General features: G+C 51.3%; 1 protein-coding gene across 3 annotated transcripts in view; it reads right to left on the bottom strand.

Annotated features, from left to right (window-relative positions):
• LOC140396060 (3 beta-hydroxysteroid dehydrogenase type 7-like) overlaps positions 1–20233 on the bottom strand; it is a 78555-nt gene that overhangs the window by 53193 nt on the left and 5129 nt on the right. For all 3 annotated transcript variants that reach the window (XM_072484155.1, XM_072484154.1, XM_072484153.1), the window contains exon 3: positions 11036–11191. In XM_072484155.1, the coding sequence (XP_072340256.1) occupies positions 11036–11191 (156 nt within the window). The remainder of the gene's footprint in view (positions 1–11035; positions 11192–20233) is intronic.

The raw sequence follows: 20233 nt of genomic DNA on the forward strand, positions 1-20233 counted from the left end.
CAGTGCGGTGCTCCCTCAGTACTGAACCTCCTACAGTGCGGCGCTCCCTCAGTACTGACCCTCAGACAGTGCGGCTCTTGCTCAGCACTGACCCTCCAACAGTGCAGCGCTCCCTCAGTACTGACCCTCGGACAGTGCGGCGCTCCCTCAGCACTGACCCTCCGACAATGCGGCACTCCCTCAGTACTGACCCTCTGACAGTGTGGCGCTCCCTCAGCACTGACCCTCTGACAGTGCGGCGCTCCCTCAGCACTGACCCTCCGACAGTGCGGCACTCCCTCAGTACTGACTCTCTGACATTGCGGCACTCCCTCAGTACTGACCCTCCGACAGTGCGGCACTCCCTCAGTACTGACTCTCTGACAGTGCGGCATGCCCTCAGTACTGATCCTCCGACCTACTGACCCGCCGACAGTGCGACACTCCCTCAAGACATGGGAGTACCCCTTTAAGAAAGGTTTTTGTCTTATTACATTGGTTCAGTGATGTCATTGCGTGGGTGGAGCTGAGCTGTGTCTGAGTTGTTTTTTTTTAAGTTTCATTTTCAGTTTGACTGCTGTGGTCTCCGAAGTAGAAAGAAGTGTTTTTTCCTGCCTCTCTATATTTTCGTTTTAAGAGTTGTTGCAGTAAAAGAACCATTGGTTATAGCCACCTGCTTTGGTAATTTAAAAGATATAGTTTGCTTTCCAGAAGGGTTTAAACCTGCTGGTGAGACGGGATCAGAATCTCAGGAAAAGCCAGTCTTATGCAAGTGAGAATGCAGAGTGCTGGGCCACCCCCTGGAATAGAGGTTTTTGGTTTATTGGATTTGTTTATGAATTGGAACAGTTAAGGGGGAATTCATTAAGTGTTATACATAGATTACTGCAGCTGTGTCGGGTCTTTATAACAAAGAACAAAGAAATGTACAGCACAGGAACAGGCCCTTCGGCCCTCCAAGCCCGTGCCGACCATGCTGCCCGACTAAACTACAATCTTCTACACTTCCTGCGTCCGTATCCCTCTATTCCCATCCTATTCATGTATTTGTCAAGATGCCCCTTAAATGTCACTATCGTCCCTGCTTCCACCACCTCCTCCGGCAGCGAGTTCCAGGCACCCATTACCCTCTGCGTAAAAAACTTGCCTCGTACATCTCCTCTAAACTTTGCCCCTCTCACCTTAAACCTATGCCCCCTAGTAATTGACCCTTCTACTCTGGGGTATGTTTGTAATTGATGAAATATGTTTCTGTTTGTTGATATATATATTTGTTAACTAAGTTCATAGAATAAAGCTTGTTTTGATTCAAGTGGGGAGACTGATGAATCACACCTGAAGGAAAGGCTCGTGCTCATCCCAGCCAAATTCAACAAAGAGGTTGTAGGTCAGGTAGACGTCATAATATACTTTGGAGTTTCTATGCCCTGGCCCATAACTCTCAGTACTGACCCTCTGACAATGCGGCGTTCCCTCAGTACTGACCCTCGGACAGTGAGGCGCTCCCTCAGTACTGACCCTCAGACAGTGCAACACTCCCTCAGTACTGACCCTCCGACAGTGCAACACTCCCTCAGTACTGACCCTCGGACAGTGCGGGGCTCCCTCAGTACTGACCCACTGACAATGCGGCGCTCCCTCAGTACTGACCCTCCGACAGTGCAACACTCCCTCAGTACTGACCCTCGGACAGTGCGGGGCTCCCTCAGTACTGACCTCCGACAGTGCGGCACTCCCTCAGTACTGACCCTCCGACAGTGCGGCGCTCCCTCAGTACTGACTCTCCAACAGTGCGGCGTTCCCTCAGCACTGACCCTCCGACAGTGCGGCGCTCTCTCAGCCCTGACCCTCAGACAGTGCGGCTCTCCCTCAGCATTGACCCTCTGACAGTGCAGCGCTCCCTCAGCACTGACCCTCCGACAGTGCGGCACTCTCTCAGTACTGACTCTCCGACAGTGCGGCGCTCCCTCAGTACTGACCCTCGGACAGTGCAACACTCCCTCAGCACTGACCCTCGGACAGTGCAACACTCTCTCAGCACTGACCCTCGGACAGTGCACCACTCCCTCAGTACTGACCATCGGACAGTGCACCACTCCCTCAGTACTGACCCTCGGACAGTGTGGCGCCCCCTCAGCACTGACCCTCCGACAGTGCGGCGCTCCCTCAATACTGACTCTCCAACAGTGCGGCACTCCCTCAGTACTGACCCTCGGACAGTGCGGCACTCCCTCAGTACTGACCCTCCGACAGTGCGGCGTTCCCTCAGTACTGACCCTCCGACAGTGCGGCGCTCCCTCAGTACTGACTCTGACAGTACGGCACTCCCTCAGTACTGACTCTCCGACAATGCGGCGTTCCCTCAGCACTGACCCTCCGACAGTGCGGCACTCTCTCAGTACTGACTCTCCGACAGTGCGGCACTCCCTCAGTACTGACTCTCTGACGGTGCGGCACGCCCTCAGTACTGACCCTCCGACCTACTGACCCGCCGACAGTGCGACACTCCCTCAAGACATGGGAGTACCCCTTTAAGAAAGGTTTTTGTCTTATTACATTGGTTCAGTGATGTCATTGCGTGGGTGGAGCTGAGCTGTGTCTGAGTTGTTTTTTTTTAAGTTTCATTTTCAGTTTGACTGCTGTGGTCTCCGAAGTAGAAAGAAGTGTTTTTTCCTGCCTCTCTATATTTTCGTTTTAAGAGTTGTTGCAGTAAAAGAACCATTGGTTATAGCCACCTGCTTTGGTAATTTAAAAGATATAGTTTGCTTTCCAGAAGGGTTTAAACCTGCTGGTGAGACGGGATCAGAATCTCAGGAAAAGCCAGTCTTATGCAAGTGAGAATGCAGAGTGCTGGGCCACCCCCTGGAATAGAGGTTTTTGGTTTATTGGATTTGTTTATGAATTGGAACAGTTAAGGGGGACTTCATTAAGTGTTATACATAGATTACTGCAGCTGTGTCGGGTCTTTATAACAAAGAACAAAGAAATGTACAGCACAGGAACAGGCCCTTCGGCCCTCCAAGCCCGTGCCGACCATGCTGCCCGACTAAACTACAATCTTCTACACTTCCTGCGTCCGTATCCCTCTATTCCCATCCTATTCATGTATTTGTCAAGATGCCCCTTAAATGTCACTATCGTCCCTGCTTCCACCACCTCGTCCGGCAGCGAGTTCCAGGCACCCATTACCCTCTGCGTAAAAAACTTGCCTCGTACATCTCCTCTAAACATTGCCCCTCTCACTTTAAACCTATGCCCCCTAGTAATTGACCCCTCTACTCTGGGGTATGTTTGTAATTGATGAAATATGTTTCTGTTTGTTGATATATATATTTGTTAACTAAGTTCATAGAATAAAGCTTGTTTTGATTCAAGTGGGGAGACTGATGAATCACACCTGAAGGAAAGGCTCGTGCTCATCCCAGCCAAATTCAACAAAGAGGTTGTAGGTCAGGTAGACGTCATAATATACTTTGGAGTTTCAATGCCCTGGCCCATAACTCTCAGTACTGACCCTCTGACAATGCGGCGTTCCCTCAGTACTGACCCTCGGACAGTGAGGCGCTCCCTCAGTACTGACCCTCAGACAGTGCAACACTCCCTCAGTACTGACCCTCCGACAGTGCAACACTCCCTCAGTACTGACCCTCGGACAGTGCGGGGCTCCCTCAGTACTGACCCACTGACAATGCGGCGCTCCCTCAGTACTGACCCTCCGACAGTGCAACACTCCCTCAGTACTGACCCTCGGACAGTGCGGGGCTCCCTCAGTACTGACCTCCGACAGTGCGGCACTCCCTCAGTACTGACCCTCCGACAGTGCGGCGCTCCCTCAGTACTGACTCTCCAACAGTGCGGCGTTCCCTCAGCACTGACCCTCCGACAGTGCGGCGCTCTCTCAGCCCTGACCCTCAGACAGTGCGGCTCTCCCTCAGCATTGACCCTCTGACAGTGCAGCGCTCCCTCAGCACTGACCCTCCGACAATGCGGCACTCTCTCAGTACTGACTCTCCGACAGTGCGGCGCTCCCTCAGTACTGACCCTCGGACAGTGCAACACTCCCTCAGCACTGACCCTCGGACAGTGCAACACTCTCTCAGCACTGACCCTCGGACAGTGCACCACTCCCTCAGTACTGACCATCGGACAGTGCACCACTCCCTCAGTACTGACCCTCGGACAGTGTGGCGCCCCCTCAGCACTGACCCTCCGACAGTGCGGCGCTCCCTCAATACTGACTCTCCAACAGTGCGGCACTCCCTCAGTACTGACCCTCGGACAGTGCGGCACTCCCTCAGTACTGACCCTCCAACAGTGCTGCGTTTCCTCAGTACTGACCCTCCGACAGTGCGGCGTTCCCTCAGTACTGACTCTCCGACAGTGCGGCACTCTCTCAATACTGACTCTCCGACAGTGCGGCGTTCCCTCAGCACTGACCCTCCGACAGTACGGCACTCTCTCAGTACTGACCCTCCGACAGTATGGCACTCCCTCAGTACTGACCCTCCGACAGTGCTGCGTTTCCTCAGTACTGACCCTCCGACAGTGCGGCGCCCCCTCAGTACTGACTATCCGACAGTGCGGCACTCTCTCAGTACTGACCCTCGGACAGTGCGGCGCTCCCTCAGTACTGACCCTCCGACACTGCAGAGCTCCCTCAGCACTGAGCTTCCGACAGTGCGGCACTCCCTCAGTACTGACCCTCCGACAGTGCGGTGTTCCCTCAGCACTGACCCTCCGACAGTGCGGCGCTCCCTCAGCACTGACCCTCCGACAGTGCGGCGCTCCCTCAGCACTGACCCTCCGACAGTGTGGCGCTCCCTCAGTACTGACTCTCCAACAGTGCGGCACTCCCTCAGCACTGACCCTCCGACAGTCCGGCGCTCCCTCAGTACTGACCCTCCGACAGTGCGGCACTCCCTCAGTACTGACCCTCCGACAGTGCGGCGCTACCTCAGCACTGACCCTCCGGCAGTGCGGCTCTCCCTCAGAACTAACCCCCCGACAGTGCGGCACTCCCTCTGTACTGACCCTCCGACAGTGCGGCGCTCCCTCAGTACTGACCCTCCGACAGTGCGGCACTCCCTCAGTACTGACCCTCCGACAGTGCGGCGCTACCTCAGCAATGACCCTCCGACAGTGCGGCGCTCCCTCAGCACTGACCCTCCGACAGTGTGGCGCTCCCTCAATACTGACTCTCCAACAGTGCGGCACTCCCTCAGTACTGACCCTCGGACAGTGCGGCGCTCCCTCAGTACTGACCCTCCGACAGTGCGGCACTCCCTCAGTACTGACCCTCCCACAGTGCGGCGCTCCCTCAGTACTGACCCTCCGACAGTGCGGCGCTCCCTCAGCACTGACCCTCCGACAGTGCGGCTCTCCCTCAGAACTGGCCCTCCGACAGTGCGGCGCTCCCTCAGCACTGACCCTCCGACAGTGTGGCGCTCCCTCAATACTGACTCTCCAACAGTGCGGCACTCCCTCAGTACTGACCCTCCGACAGTGTGGCGCTCCCTCAGTACTGACCCTCCGACAGTGCGGCGCTCCCTCAGTGCTGACCCTCCGACAGTGTGGCTCTCCCTCAGCCCTGATCCTCTGACAGTGCGGCACTCCCTCAGTACTGACCCTCAGATAGGGCAACACTCCCTCAGTACTGACCCTCCGACAATGCAGAGCTCCCTCAGTACTGACCATCTGACAGTGCGGCGCTCCCTCATTACTGACCCTCGGATAGGGCAACACTCCCTCATTACTGACCCTCCGACAGTGCAGAGCTCCCTCAGTACTGACCCTCTGACAGTGCGGCTCTCCCTCAGTACTGACCCTCTGACAGTGCAGAGCTCCCTCAGTACTGACCCTCTGACAGTGCGGCGCTCCCTCATTACTGACCCTCGGAAAGGGCAACACCCCCTCAGTACTGACCCTCCAACAGTGCAGAGCTCCCTCAGTACTGACCCTCTGACAGTGCAGAGCTCCCTCAGTACTGACCCTCCGACAGTGCAGACCTCCCTCAGTACTGACCCTCCGACAGTGCGGCGCTCCCTCACTACTGACCCTCTGACAGTGCGGCACTCCCTCAGTACTGACCCTCTGACAGTGCGGCACTCCCTTAGTACTGACCCTCTGACAGTGCGGCACTCCCTCAGTACTGACCCTCTGACAGTGCGGTGCTCCCTCAGCACTGACCCTCTGACAGTGCGGTGCTCCCTCAGTACTGACCCTCTGACAGTGCGACACTCCCTCAGTACTGACCCTCTGACAGTGCGGCACTCCCTCAGTACTGACCCTCTGACAGTGCGGCACTCCCTCAGTACTGACCATCTGACAGTGCGGTGCTCCCTCAGTACTGGCCCTCTGACAGTGCGGTGCTCCCTCAGTACTGACCCTCTGACAGTGCGGCACTCCCTCAGTACTGACCCTCTGACAGTGCGTTGCTCCCTCAGCCCTGACCCACCGACAGTGCGGCGCTCCCTCAGTACTGACCCTCTGACAGTGCGACACTCCCTCAGTACTGACCCTCTGACAGTGCGGCACGCCCTCAGTACTGACCCTCCGACCTACTGACCCGCCGACAGTGCGACACTCCCTCAAGACATGGGAGTACCCCTTTAAGAAAGGTTTTTGTCTTATTACATTGGTTCAGTGATGTCATTGCGTGGGTGGAGCTGAGCTGTGTCTGAGTTGTTTTTTTTTAAGTTTCATTTTCAGTTTGACTGCTGTGGTCTCCGAAGTAGAAAGAAGTGTTTTTTCCTGCCTCTCTATATTTTTGTTTTAAGAGTTGTTGCAGTAAAAGAACCATTGGTTATAGCCACCTGCTTTGGTAATTTAAAAGATATAGTTTGCTTTCCAGAAGGGTTTAAACCTGCTGGTGAGACGGGATCAGAATCTCAGGAAAAGCCAGTCTTATGCAAGTGAGAATGCAGAGTGCTGGGCCACCCCCTGGAATAGAGGTTTTTGGTTTATTGGATTTGTTTATGAATTGGAACAGTTAAGGGGGAATTCATTAAGTGTTATACATAGATTACTGCAGCTGTGTCGGGTCTTTATAACAAAGAACAAAGAAATGTACAGCACAGGAACAGGCCCTTCGGCCCTCCAAGCCCGTGCCGACCATACTGCCCGACTAAACTACAATCTTCTACACTTCCTGCGTCCGTATCCCTCTAATCCCATCCTATTCATGTATTTGTCAAGATGCCCCTTAAATGTCACTATCGTCCCTGCTTCCACCACCTCCTCCGGCAGCGAGTTCCAGGCACCCATTACCCTCTGCGTAAAAAACTTGCCTCGTACATCTCCTCTAAACATTGCCCCTCTCACCTTAAACCTATGCCCCCTAGTAATTGACCCCTCTACTCTGGGGTATGTTTGTAATTGATGAAATATGTTTCTGTTTGTTGATATATATATTTGTTAACTAAGTTCATAGAATAAAGCTTGTTTTGATTCAAGTGGGGAGACTGATGAATCACACCTGAAGGAAAGGCTCGTGCTCATCCCAGCCAAATTCAACAAAGAGGTTGTAGGTCAGGTAGACGTCATAATATACTTTGGAGTTTCTATGCCCTGGCCCATAACTCTCAGTACTGACCCTCTGACAATGCGGCGTTCCCTCAGTACTGACCCTCGGACAGTGAGGCGCACCCTCAGTACTGACCCTCAGACAGTGCAACACTCCCTCAGTACTGACCCTCCGACAGTGCAACACTCCCTCAGTACTGACCCTCGGCCAGTGCGGGGCTCCCTCAGTACTGACCCACTGACAATGCGGCGCTCCCTCAGTACTGACCCTCCGACAGTGCAACACTCCCTCAGTACTGACCCTCGGACAGTGCGGGGCTCCCTCAGTACTGACCTCCGACAGTGCGGCACTCTCTCAGTACTGACTCTCCGACAGTGCGGCGCTCCCTCAGTACTGACCCTCGGACAGTGCAACACTCCCTAGGCACTGACCCTCGGACAGTGCAACACTCTCTCAGCACTGACCCTCGGACAGTGCACCACTCCCTCAGTACTGACCATCGGACAGTGCACCACTCCCTCAGTACTGACCCTCGGACAGTGCGGCACTCCCTCAGTACTGACCCTCCGACAATGCGGCGCTCCCTCAATACTGACTCTCCAACAGTGCGGCACTCCCTCAGTACTGACCCTCGGACAGTGCGGCACTCCCTCAGTACTGACCCTCCGACAGTGCTGCGTTTCCTCAGTACTGACCCTCCGACAGTGCGGCGTTCCCTCAGTACTGACTCTCCGACAGTGCGGCACTCCCTCAGCACTGACCCTCGGACAGTGCAACACTCTCTCAGCACTGACCCTCGGACAGTGCACCACTCCCTCAGTACTGACCATCGGACAGTGCACCACTCCCTCAGTACTGACCCTCGGACAGTGTGGCGCCCCCTCAGCACTGACCCTCCGACAATGCGGCGCTCCCTCAATACTGACTCTCCAACAGTGCGGCACTCCCTCAGTACTGACCCTCGGACAGTGCGGCACTCCCTCAGTACTGACCCTCCGACAGTGCTGCGTTTCCTCAGTACTGACCCTCCGACAGTGCGGCGTTCCCTCAGTACTGACTCTCCGACAGTGCGGCACTCTCTCAATACTGACTCTCCGACAGTGCGGCGTTCCCTCAGCACTGACCCTCCGACAGTACGGCACTCTCTCAGTACTGACCCTCCGACAGTATGGCACTCCCTCAGTACTGACCCTCCGACAGTGCTGCGTTTCCTCAGTACTGACCATCCGACAGTGCGGCGCTCCCTCAGTACTGACTCTCCGACAGTGCAGCGCTCCCTCAGTACTGACCCTCCAACAGTGTGGTGCCCCCTCAGTACTGACTATCCGACAGTGCGGCACTCTCTCAGTACTGACCCTCGGACAGTGCGGCGCTCCCTCAGTACTGACCCTCCGACACTGCAGCGCTCCCTCAGCACTGAGCTTCCGACAGTGCGGCACTCCCTCAGTACTGACCCTCCGACAGTGCGGTGTTCCCTCAGCACTGACCCTCCGACAGTGCGGCGCTCCCTCAGCACTGACCCTCCGACAGTGCGGCGCTCCCTCAGCACTGACCCTCCGACAGTGTGGCGCTCCCTCAGTACTGACTCTCCAACAGTGCGGCACTCCCTCAGCACTGACCCTCCGACAGTCCGGCGCTCCCTCAGTACTGACCCTCCGACAGTGTGGCGCTCCCTCAGTACTGACCCTCCGACAGTGCGGCGCTACCTCAGTACTGACCCTCCGACAGTGTGGCTCTCCCTCAGCCCTGATCCTCTGACAGTGCGGCACTCCCTCAGTACTGCCCCTCAGATAGGGCAATACTCCCTCAGTACTGACCCTCCGACAATGCAGAGCTCCCTCAGTACTGACCATCTGACAGTGCGGCGCTCCCTCATTACTGACCCTCGGATAGGGCAACACTCCCTCATTACTGACCCTCCGACAGTGCAGAGCTCCCTCAGTACTGACCCTCTGACAGTGCGGCTCTCCCTCAGTACTGACCCTCTGACAGTGCAGAGCTCCCTCAGTACTGACCCTCTGACAGTGCGGCGCTCCCTCATTACTGACCCTCGGAAAGGGCAACACTCCCTCACTACTGACCCTCCAACAGTGCAGAGCTCCCTCAGTACTGACCCTCTGACAGTGCAGAGCTCCCTCAGTACTGACCCTCCGACAGTGCAGACCTCCCTCAGTACTGACCCTCCGACAGTGCGGCGCTCCCTCACTACTGACCCTCTGACAGTGCGGCACTCCCTCAGTACTGACCCTCTGACAGTGCGGCACTCCCTCAGTACTGACCCTCTGACAGTGCGGCACTCCCTCAGTACTGACCCTCTGACAGTGCGGTGCTCCCTCAGCACTGACCCTCTGACAGTGCGACACTCCCTCAGTACTGACCCTCTGACAGTGCGGCACTCCCTCAGTACTGACCCTCTGACAGTGCGGCACTCCCTCAGTACTGACCATCTGACAGTGCGGCGCTCCCTCAGCACTGACCCTCCGACAGTGCGGCTCTCCCTCAGAACTGGCCCTCCGACAGTGCGGCGCTCCCTCAGCACTGACCCTCCGACAGTGTGGCGCTCCCTCAATACTGACTCTCCAACAGTGCGGCACTCCCTCAGTACTGACCCTCCGACAGTGTGGCGCTCCCTCAGTACTGACCCTCCGACAGTGCGGCGCTCCCTCAGTACTGACCCTCCGACAGTGTGGCTCTCCCTCAGCCCTGATCCTCTGACAGTGCGGCACTCCCTCAGTACTGCCCCTCAGATAGGGCAATACTCCCTCAGTACTGACCCTCCGACAATGCAGAGCTCCCTCAGTACTGACCATCTGACAGTGCGGCGCTCCCTCATTACTGACCCTCGGATAGGGCAACACTCCCTCATTACTGACCCTCCGACAGTGCAGAGCTCCCTCAGTACTGACCCTCTGACAGTGCGGCTCTCCCTCAGTACTGACCCTCTGACAGTGCAGAGCTCCCTCAGTACTGACCCTCTGACAGTGCGGCGCTCCCTCATTACTGACCCTCGGAAAGGGCAACACTCCCTCACTACTGACCCTCCAACAGTGCAGAGCTCCCTCAGTACTGACCCTCTGACAGTGCAGAGCTCCCTCAGTACTGACCCTCCGACAGTGCAGACCTCCCTCAGTACTGACCCTCCGACAGTGCGGCGCTCCCTCACTACTGACCCTCTGACAGTGCGGCACTCCCTCAGTACTGACCCTCTGACAGTGCGGCACTCCCTCAGTACTGACCCTCTGACAGTGCGGCACTCCCTCAGTACTGACCCTCTGACAGTGCGGTGCTCCCTCAGCACTGACCCTCTGACAGTGCGACACTCCCTCAGTACTGACCCTCTGACAGTGCGGCACTCCCTCAGTACTGACCCTCTGACAGTGCGGCACTCCCTCAGTACTGACCATCTGACAGTGCGGTGCTCCCTCAGTACTGGCCCTCTGACAGTGCGGTGCTCCCTCAGTACTGACCCTCTGACAGTGCGGCACTCCCTCAGTACTGACCCTCTGACAGTGCGGCGCTCCCTCAGGGTCTTACCTTGGACATTCACCTTCTGCATTGTGGCCTCTGGAATGCTGTTGAACACATCGACTATACTGGCCACGTGCATGATGACATCAACACCCGCAGTCGCTCTTATCAATTGGTCACGGTCTGTGACATCTCCCTGTATCATTGTCACGGTGACTGTGTCTTATCAGGGCAGAGAGAAAGAAAAAGATAAACTGCAAAACAGGAGTCCATATCCCAAAGTAATCCCACTGTCCCGCTCTCCCCACAGCCCTGTATCAATCCCCAAACTAATCCCACTGTCCCGCTCTCCCCGCAGCCCTGTATCAATCCCAAACTAATCCCACTGCCCCGCTCTCTCCCCATAGCCCTGTATCAATCCCCAAACTAATCCCACTGTCCCGCTCTCCCCACAGCCCTGTATCAATCCCAAACTAATCCCACTGTCCCGCTCTCCCGACAGCCCTGTATCAATCCCAAACTAATCCCACTGTCCCGCTCTCCCCACAGACCTGTATCATGTGAGAGTGCCTTTAAGAATTGGATGTTTACGCAATGTACCTTTAAGAAATGCAGTGATGTCAGAGTGTGGGTGGAGCTGGGTTTTTAGCTCAGCCATTTTGCAGTTTTAGTTGCAGTTTTGAGGAAAAGAGCTTGGGTGTGCCTGTGTTTGCAGTGAGCTGGATCTGCTGTGATCTCTGCCATGAAAGACTATCTCAGGATCATTTGGGTGATTTAAACTCATAATAGTAAAGCCTTTAACCTGATGTGTTTATGTTTAAAGGTGTTAAGTCTCTTGGATGTTGAAAGGAATAACTGAAGGATTATTTAGTGTTGTATTATTATAAGGGATTATCTTTGAAGTAAGGGGTGTTAAGTGATCCAATGTTTATTTAAAAGGTTAAGTTGAGTTCATGAAATAAACATTGTTTTGTGTTTAAAAAAACACGTGTCCATAATTGTAATACCACACCTGGAGAACAAGCAGTGTGCTTCTAAAGCAACAATACATTAAAGGGGGAGGTTGGTTGAACTCCATGATACATTTTGGGGTTCGGAAAACGCCTCTCCCATAACAATTGGGGGCTCGTCCGGGATAAAAGTCTATCTATTGGATTGGCTTTTGTGAACTTAAAGACAGTGAAGGATTGTTGCTTTTACGGTGTGATATTTTAGTTTAAGTGGGGAGACTGTTGTGGACAATTGCTCTTTCAGAGGCTCAGACGTTTTTGGGGGTGGAGACTGTCACACGCAGTACCTTACGGGCAGAGACTAAATGCAGGCTGTTGGGTCTGGCAAAAACACTGCAGTTAACATTACCTGACAAAATGCAAAAAGATGAGGTAGTTATGGCAGTGGCGAAGCATTTAAAGTTGCCTGAGATAGAGTTTGACTCATTGGAAATGGCAAAAATTCAGTTGCAAATTAAACAAATGGAACATGAGAAAGAATTAAAGCGGCTTCAATACGAGAAAGAGAGAGGGGAAAAAGAGAGAGAAAGAGAGAGAGAGGAAAAAGAAAAGGAGAGAGAAGAGAGGAGAAAAGAAAGAATAGCCCTAGCAGAACAAAAAGAAAAAGAAAGGGAGATACAGATCAGGGAAAAAGATAAAGAGAGGGAGTTTGAACTTCAGAAAATGGCCCTGAAACATGACAATCAGTTAAAATTGGCAGACGTAAAGGGAAACGTACAGTTGGATGATAGTTATGAGGATAGTGAGAAAGAGCGTCATAGTCGAAGGCTTGGTGGGAATCTATTTAAATATGTCCAAGCATTGCCAAGGTTTGACGAGAAGGAAGTGGAAGCCTTTTTCATTTCATTTGAGAAGGTAGCTAAACAAATGAAATGGCCACAGGACATGTGGGTGTTACTGATTCAAACAAAGCTGGTAGGTAGAGCTAGTGAAGTGTTTGCATCACTACCGGAGGAGGTATCTGGGACGTATGAGGAGGTGAAGAAATCCATCTTAAGTGCATGTGAGCTAGTGCCTGAAGCTTACAGACAAAGGTTTAGAAAAGGTTATGAAAGGTTCATCAATCAAAGATTGGTTTCCGACATCAGTTTCAGCCGGTGAGGGATAGAAACTGGGGACATGAGAAATACTCACGTGGTAAAGGTAAAGGTGATCTGATGGGAGACAACAAAGAGAGTGTACCTCAGATTAAAAATGAAATCCAGGAGGGTGGAAAAGAAATGAAAAGTTTCAGATGTTTTCACTGCAATAAACTAGGCCATGTAAAGTCACAGTGTTGGTGGTTGAAGAAAAGCACTGGGAAGGCTGATGTGGTAACACAGGATAAGTGGGGTTTGTTAGAGTGGTAAAGGAAAGCCCAAGGGAAGCGAAGGAGGTGCAAACGATTGTACAGCCTGATCAAGAAGTAATTGTTAAGAAGGTGACAGATGTCTTTAAAGAATTTACTTGTGTGGGTAAAGTTTACATGAGTATCAGGAGGAGCAGGTAAAGAAGTCACAATTTTAAGAGATACAGGGGCTAGTCCATCTTTAATGGTAAGAGATGAGGAATTATGTAGTTTGGGAAAAATGTTGCCAGAAAAGGTGGTAATATGTGGAATTCAGGGTGAGAGGAGTAGCGTTCCATTACATAAGGTAAGGTTGGAAAGTCCAGTGAAGAGTGGTGAAGTGGTAGTGGGAGTAATAGACAAACTATCTTGTCCAGGAATACAGTTTATCTTGGGTAATGATATAACTGGATCGCAGTTGGGAGTGATGCCTACTGTGGTTGATAAGCCAATGGAAAATCAGTCAACTGAAGGGTTGAAGGACGAATATCCTGGGATTTTTCCGGATTGTGTAGTAACCCAGTCGCAAAGTCACAGGTTAAAACAAGAGGAGAAATCAAAGAGTGAAGATGAAGTTGAAGTTCAATTATCAGAAACAATTTTTGATCAGATGGTTGAAAAAGAACAAGAAGTGGAGGATGAGGCGGATATTTTTAGTTCAGGAAAATTGGCGGAGTTACAACAGAAAGATGTAGAAAATGGAGACCTGTACATATGCAGGCGGATGAAAAGTGGGCAGATGTTCATCAAGTAGTATTGCCGGTAGGGTATAGAAAGGAGGTGTTGCGAGTTGCACATGAGGTACCAGTGGGAGGTCATTTGGGAATAATGAAAACTCAAGCTAAAATTCAGAAACATTTTTATTGGCCTGGACTACATAAAGATGTAGTTAAATTTTGTCAATCATGTCACACATGTCAAGTGATAGGGAAACCCAGCATTTGAGGAACCTTTTACAAGGGTCCTAATCGATTGTGTAGGACCGCTTCTTAAAACAAAAAGTGGGAATCAATATCTTTTGACTATAATGGATGTGTCTACTAGGTTTCCAGAGGCCATTCCAGTACGTAATATTACAGCTAAAAGGATTGTGGAGGAGTTACTTAAATTCTTTACTAGCTATGGACTACCCACAGAAATACAATCGGATCAAGGATCGAATTTTACTTCAAAGTTATACAAAGAAGTTATGGATAGCTTAGGAATAAAACAATTTAAATCAACTGTGTACCATCCAGAATCGCAGGGAGCGTTAGAAAGGTGGCATCAGACATTAAAGACAATGTTGAGGGCGTATTGTCAAGATTATCCAGAGGATTGGGAGAAAGGAATTCCATTCGTATTGTTTGCAATTAGGGATGCACCTAATGAGTCCACCAAATTTAGTCCTTTTGAACTAATTTTTAGTCATGAGGTAAGAGGACCACTTAAATTGATTAAGGAAAAATTGGTGGGTGAGAAATCGGAAATTACACTAATGGATTACGTGTCAAATTTGAGGAAACGATTAAATAGAGCAGGTGAATTGGCTCGACAACATTTGAAAGTTGCATAAAATGTGATGAAACAGGTAGCGGACAAGAAATCGAAAGTTTGTAGTTTTGCCAGTGGGGATAAAGTTTTAGTGTTGTTACCAGTGGTAGGGGAGCCTTTAAAAGCTAGGTTTTGTGGACCGTATCAGATTGAATGGAAATTAAGTGAGATGAATTATGTGGTAAAAACACCAGATAGAAGGAAGACTCACCGAGTGTGTCATGTGAATATGCTTAAAAGATACTTTGAAAGGGAAGGAGAGAAAAAGGAGGTTTTAATGATTCTAACTCAAAGTGACGAACCAAATCCAGATGACTGTGAATTTGACATACCTCAAATTAAATTGGAAGATGAGGATGTTCTTAAAAATTGTTAAGTTACCTTCCAGAGGAAAAACGAACTGACCTGAAAGAGTTATTGATATCACATGGGCAAGTTTGTGGAGATAAATTGGGAAGTACTAAAATGGCTATACATGATGTAGATGTGGGAAATGCTGTTCCAATCAAACAACATCCATATAGACTTAACCTTTTGAAATTGGCACAGGTTAACAGAGAGATTGAGAGTATGCTTAAAAATGGCATAATTGAAGTGGGTTGCAGCCAATGGAGCTCACCCATAGCGATGGTACCTAAACCAGACGGTACCCAACGGTTGTGTGTGGACTATCGAAAGGTGAATGCAGTTACAAGAACGGACTCATATCCAATCCCGCATTTGAAGGATTGCATTGAGAAATTGGGAAAATCTGCTTTTATTTACAACTTCCAGACATGGAAAGAACATTTAAAACATCATGTGGAGTTCTTCGATCGACTTCAGGCTTTGGTGATGAACCGAGGCGAAAATGAATTTGGAGAATCCCAAATCACTTTCCTTGAGGAGTTTCCGATACCCTCCAAGCGAAGGGAAATAATACGATTTCTTAACATGAGTGAATTTGATCGAACAGCTGTGCAAAAGTTTTGTTGCGTGATTACTCCACTGATGGAATTGCTGAAGAAACGTAAAAAATTTCAATGGACAGCGGACTTTCAACAGGCATTTGACTGCCTGAAGGCTGTGATAACCAATGTTCCTGTATTGGAGAATTGCAAGGGACTCTGTGGTCAGATTGAACTAAAGTATCTGATTCTAAAGAGAAATGCCGAGGAGTAGAGGAATGGATTGATTGTGCAGAGACTTTGTTCAAAGAGACTGTCAATCGAGAAGGATTTCGGTTGGAGGAAGAAGAACAAAGAAAAATGGACTATATTATCATACCTGTTTGCATGTGTTGATTTTCTCTAAAAATGAACAGGCATATTTACTGTGTACATTTCTTAGTGGATGGTGCAAAAGTGAAAATGAAACCATCTTGAAGTTGATGGTTTATTTTTTTTCTTGGGGGGAGGTGTCATGTGAGAGTGCCTTTAAGAAATGGATGTTTACGCAATGTACCTTTAAGAAATGCAATGATGTCAGAGTGTGGGTGGAGCTGGGTTTTTAGCTCAGCCATTTTGCAGTTTTAGTTGCAGTTTTGAGGAAAAGAGCTTGGGTGTGTCTGTGTTTGCAGTGAGCTGGATCTGCTGTGATCTCTGCCATGAAAGACTATCTCTGGATCATTTGGGTGATTTAAACTCATAACAGTAATGCCTTTAACCAGATGTGTTTATGTTTAAAGGTGTGAAGTCTCTTGAATGTTGAAAGGAATAAGAACAAAAGAACAAAGAACAAAGAAAATTACAGCACAGGAACAGGCCCTTCGGCCCTCCCAGCCTGCGCTGATCCAGATCCTTTATCTAAACCTGTCACTTATTTTCCAAAGATCAATTCCCTCTGTTCCCCGCCCGTTTATATATCCGTCTAGATGCATCTTAAATGATGCTATCGTGCCCGCCTCTACCACCTCCGCTGGCAAAGCGTTCCAGGCACCCGCCACCCACTGCATAAAAAACTTTCCACGCACATCTCCCTTAAACTTTCCCCCTCTCACCTTGAAATCGTGACCCCTTGTAATTGACACCCCTACTCTTGGAAAAAGCTTGTTGCTATCCACGCTGTCCATACCTCTCATAATTTTGTAGACCTCAATCAGGTCCCCCCTCAACCTCCATCTTTCCTACGAAAACAATCCTAATCTACTCAACCTTTCTTCATAGCTAGCACCCTCCATACCAGGCAACATCCTGGTGAACCTCCTCTGCACCCTCCCGAAAGCATCCACATCCTTCTGGTAATGTGGCGACCAGAACTGCACGCAGTATTCCAAATGTGGCCTAACCAAAGTCCTCAAAACTGTAACATGACCTGCCGACTCTTGTACTCAATACCCCGTCCGATGAAGGCCAGCATGCTGTATGCCTTCTTGACCACTCTATCGACCTGCGTTGCTACCTTCAGGGTACAATGGACCTGAACTCCCAGATCTCTCTGAATAACTGAAGGATTATTTAGTGTTGTATTATTTTGGGGGATTATCTTTGAAGTAAGGGGTGTTAAATGATCCAATGTTTATTTAAAAGGTTAAATTGAGTTCAGGGAATTGTTTTGTGTTTAAAAACCCACGTGTCCATAATTGTAATCCCACACCTGGAGAACAAGCCGTGTGCTCGGTAAAGCAACAATAGCATTAAAGGGGGAGGTTGGTTGAACTCCATGATACATTTTGCAGCTCTGAAAACGCCTCGCCCATAACACCTGTATCAATCCCAAACTAATCCCACTGTCCCGCTCTCCCCATAGCCCCGCATCAATCCCCAAACTAATCCCACTGCCCCGTTTTCTCCCCTTAGCCCTGTAGCAATCCCAAACTAATCCCACTGCCCCGCTCTCTCCCCATAGCCCTGTATCAATCCCAAACTAATCCCACTGCCCCACTCTCTCCCCATAGCGCCATATAAATCCCAACTAATCCCACTGCCCCGCTCTCTCCCCATAGCGCTGTATCAATCCCCAAACTAATCCCACTGCCCCGCTCTCTCCCCATAGCCCTGTATCAATCCCAAACTAATCCCACTGCCCCACTCTCTCCCCATAGCACCATATAAATCCCAACTAATCCCACTGCCCCGCTCTCTCCCCATAGCGCTGTATCAATCCCCAAACTAATCCCACTGCCCCGCTCTCTCCCCACAGCCCTGTACCAATCCCCAAACTAATCCTACTGCCTCGCCCTCTCCCCACAGCTCTGTACCAATCCCCAAACTAATCCCACTGCCCCACTCTCCTCACGCCCTGTATCAATCCCGAAACTAATCTTCCTGCCCCACTCTCTCCCCATAGCCCTGTATCAATCCCCAAACTAATCCCACTGCCCCACTTTCTCCCCATAGCCCTGTATCAATCCTGAAACTAATCCCACTGTCCCCCTTTCTCTCATAGCCCTGTGTCAATCCCAAACTAATCCCACTGCCCCCTCTCTCCCCACAGCCCTGTATCAATCTCAAACTAATCCCACTCTCCCGCACCCTCCCCATAGCCCTGTATCAATCTCCAAACTAATCCCCCTGCCCCGCTCTCTCCCCATAGCCCTGTACCAATCCCCAAACTAATCCCACTGTTCCACTCTCCCCAAAGGCCTGTATCAATCCCAAACTAATCCCACTGTCCTGCTCTCTCCCCATAGCCCTGTATCAATCCCCAAACTAATCCTACTGACCCATTCTCGCCATAGCCCTGTATCAATCCCAAACTAATCCCACTGCCCTACTCTCTCCCTGTATCAATCCCAAACTAATCCCACTGCCCCACTCTCTCCCCATAGCCCTGAATCAATCCCAAACTAATCCCACTGCCTCACTCTCTCCCCATAACCTTGTACCAATCCCAAACTAATCCCACTGCCCCACTCTCTCCCCATAACCTTGTATCAATCCCCAAACTAATCCCACTGCCCCGCTCTCTCCCCGTAGCCCTGTAACAATCCCAAACTAATCCCACTGCCCCGCTCTCTCCCTATCGCCCTGTATCAATCCCCAAACTAATCCCACTGCCCCACTCTCTCCCCATAGCCCTGTGTAAATCCCCAAACTAATCCCACTGCCCCGCTCTCTCCCCATAGCCCTGTAACAATCCCAAACTAATCCCACTGCCCCGCTCTCTCCCCATCGCCCTGTATCAATCCCCAAACTAATCCCACTGCCCCACTCTCTCCCCATAGCCCGGTGTCAATCCTAAACTAATCCCACTGTCCCACTCCGTCCCCATAGCCCTGTGTCAATCCCCAAACTAATCCCACTGCCCCACTCTCTCCCCATAGCCCTGTAACAATCCCAAACTAATCCCACTGCCCCGCTCTCTCCCCATCGCCCAGTAAGAATCCCAAACTAATCCCACTGCCCCGCTCTCTCCCCATCGCCCTGTATCAATCCCCAAACTAATCCCACTGCCCCACTCTCTCCCCATAGCCCTGTGTCAATCCCCAAACTAATCCCACTGCCCCACTCTCTCCCCGTAGCCCTGTAACAATCCCAAACTAATCCCACTGCCCCACTCTCCCCATAGCCCTGTGTCAATCCCCAAACTAATCCCACTGCCCCGCTCTCTCCCCATAACCCTGTGTCAATCCCAAACTAATCCCACTGTCCCGCTCTCTCACCGTAGCCCTGTGTCAATCACAAACTAATCCCACTGCCCCACTCTCTCCCCATAGCCCTGTATCAATCCCAAACTAATCCCACTGCCTCACCGTCTCCCTGTAGCCCTGTGTCAATACCCAAACTAATCCCACTGCCCCACTCTCTCCCCGTAGCCCTGTAACAATCCCAAACGAATCCACTTCCCCGCTCTCTCCCCATCGCCCTGTATCAATCCCAAACTAATCCCACTGCCCCACTCTCTCCCCATAACCTTGTATCAATCCCCAAACTAATCCCACTGCCCCACTCTCTCCCCGTAGCCCTGTGTTAATCCCAAACTAATCCCACTGCCCCGCTCTCTCCCCATAGTCCTGCATCAATCCCAAACTAATCCCACTGCCCCACTCTCTCCCCATAGCCCTGTATCAATCCCCAAACTAATCCCCCTGCCCCACTCTCTCCCCATAACCTTGTATCAATCCCCAAACTAATCCCACTGCCCCGCTCTCTCCCCATAGCCCTGTATCAATCCCTAAACTAATCCCACTGTCCCGCTCTCTCCCCATAGTCCTGCATCAATCCCAAACTAATCCCACTGCCCCGCTCTCTCCCCGTAGCCCTGTATCAATCCCAAACTAATCAATCCCACTGCCCCGCTCTCTCCCCATAGCCCTGTGTCAATCCCAAACTAATCCCACTGCCCCACTCTCTCCCCATAGCCCTGTATCAATCCCCAAACTAATCCCACTGCCCCGCTCTTTCCACATAGCCCGGTATCAACGCCAAACTAATCCCACTGCCCCGCTCTCTCCCTGTAGCCCTGTGTCAATCC

Source organism: Scyliorhinus torazame, chromosome 19 (genome assembly GCF_047496885.1).
Source record: "Scyliorhinus torazame isolate Kashiwa2021f chromosome 19, sScyTor2.1, whole genome shotgun sequence".
NCBI lineage: Eukaryota > Metazoa > Chordata > Chondrichthyes > Carcharhiniformes > Scyliorhinidae > Scyliorhinus > Scyliorhinus torazame.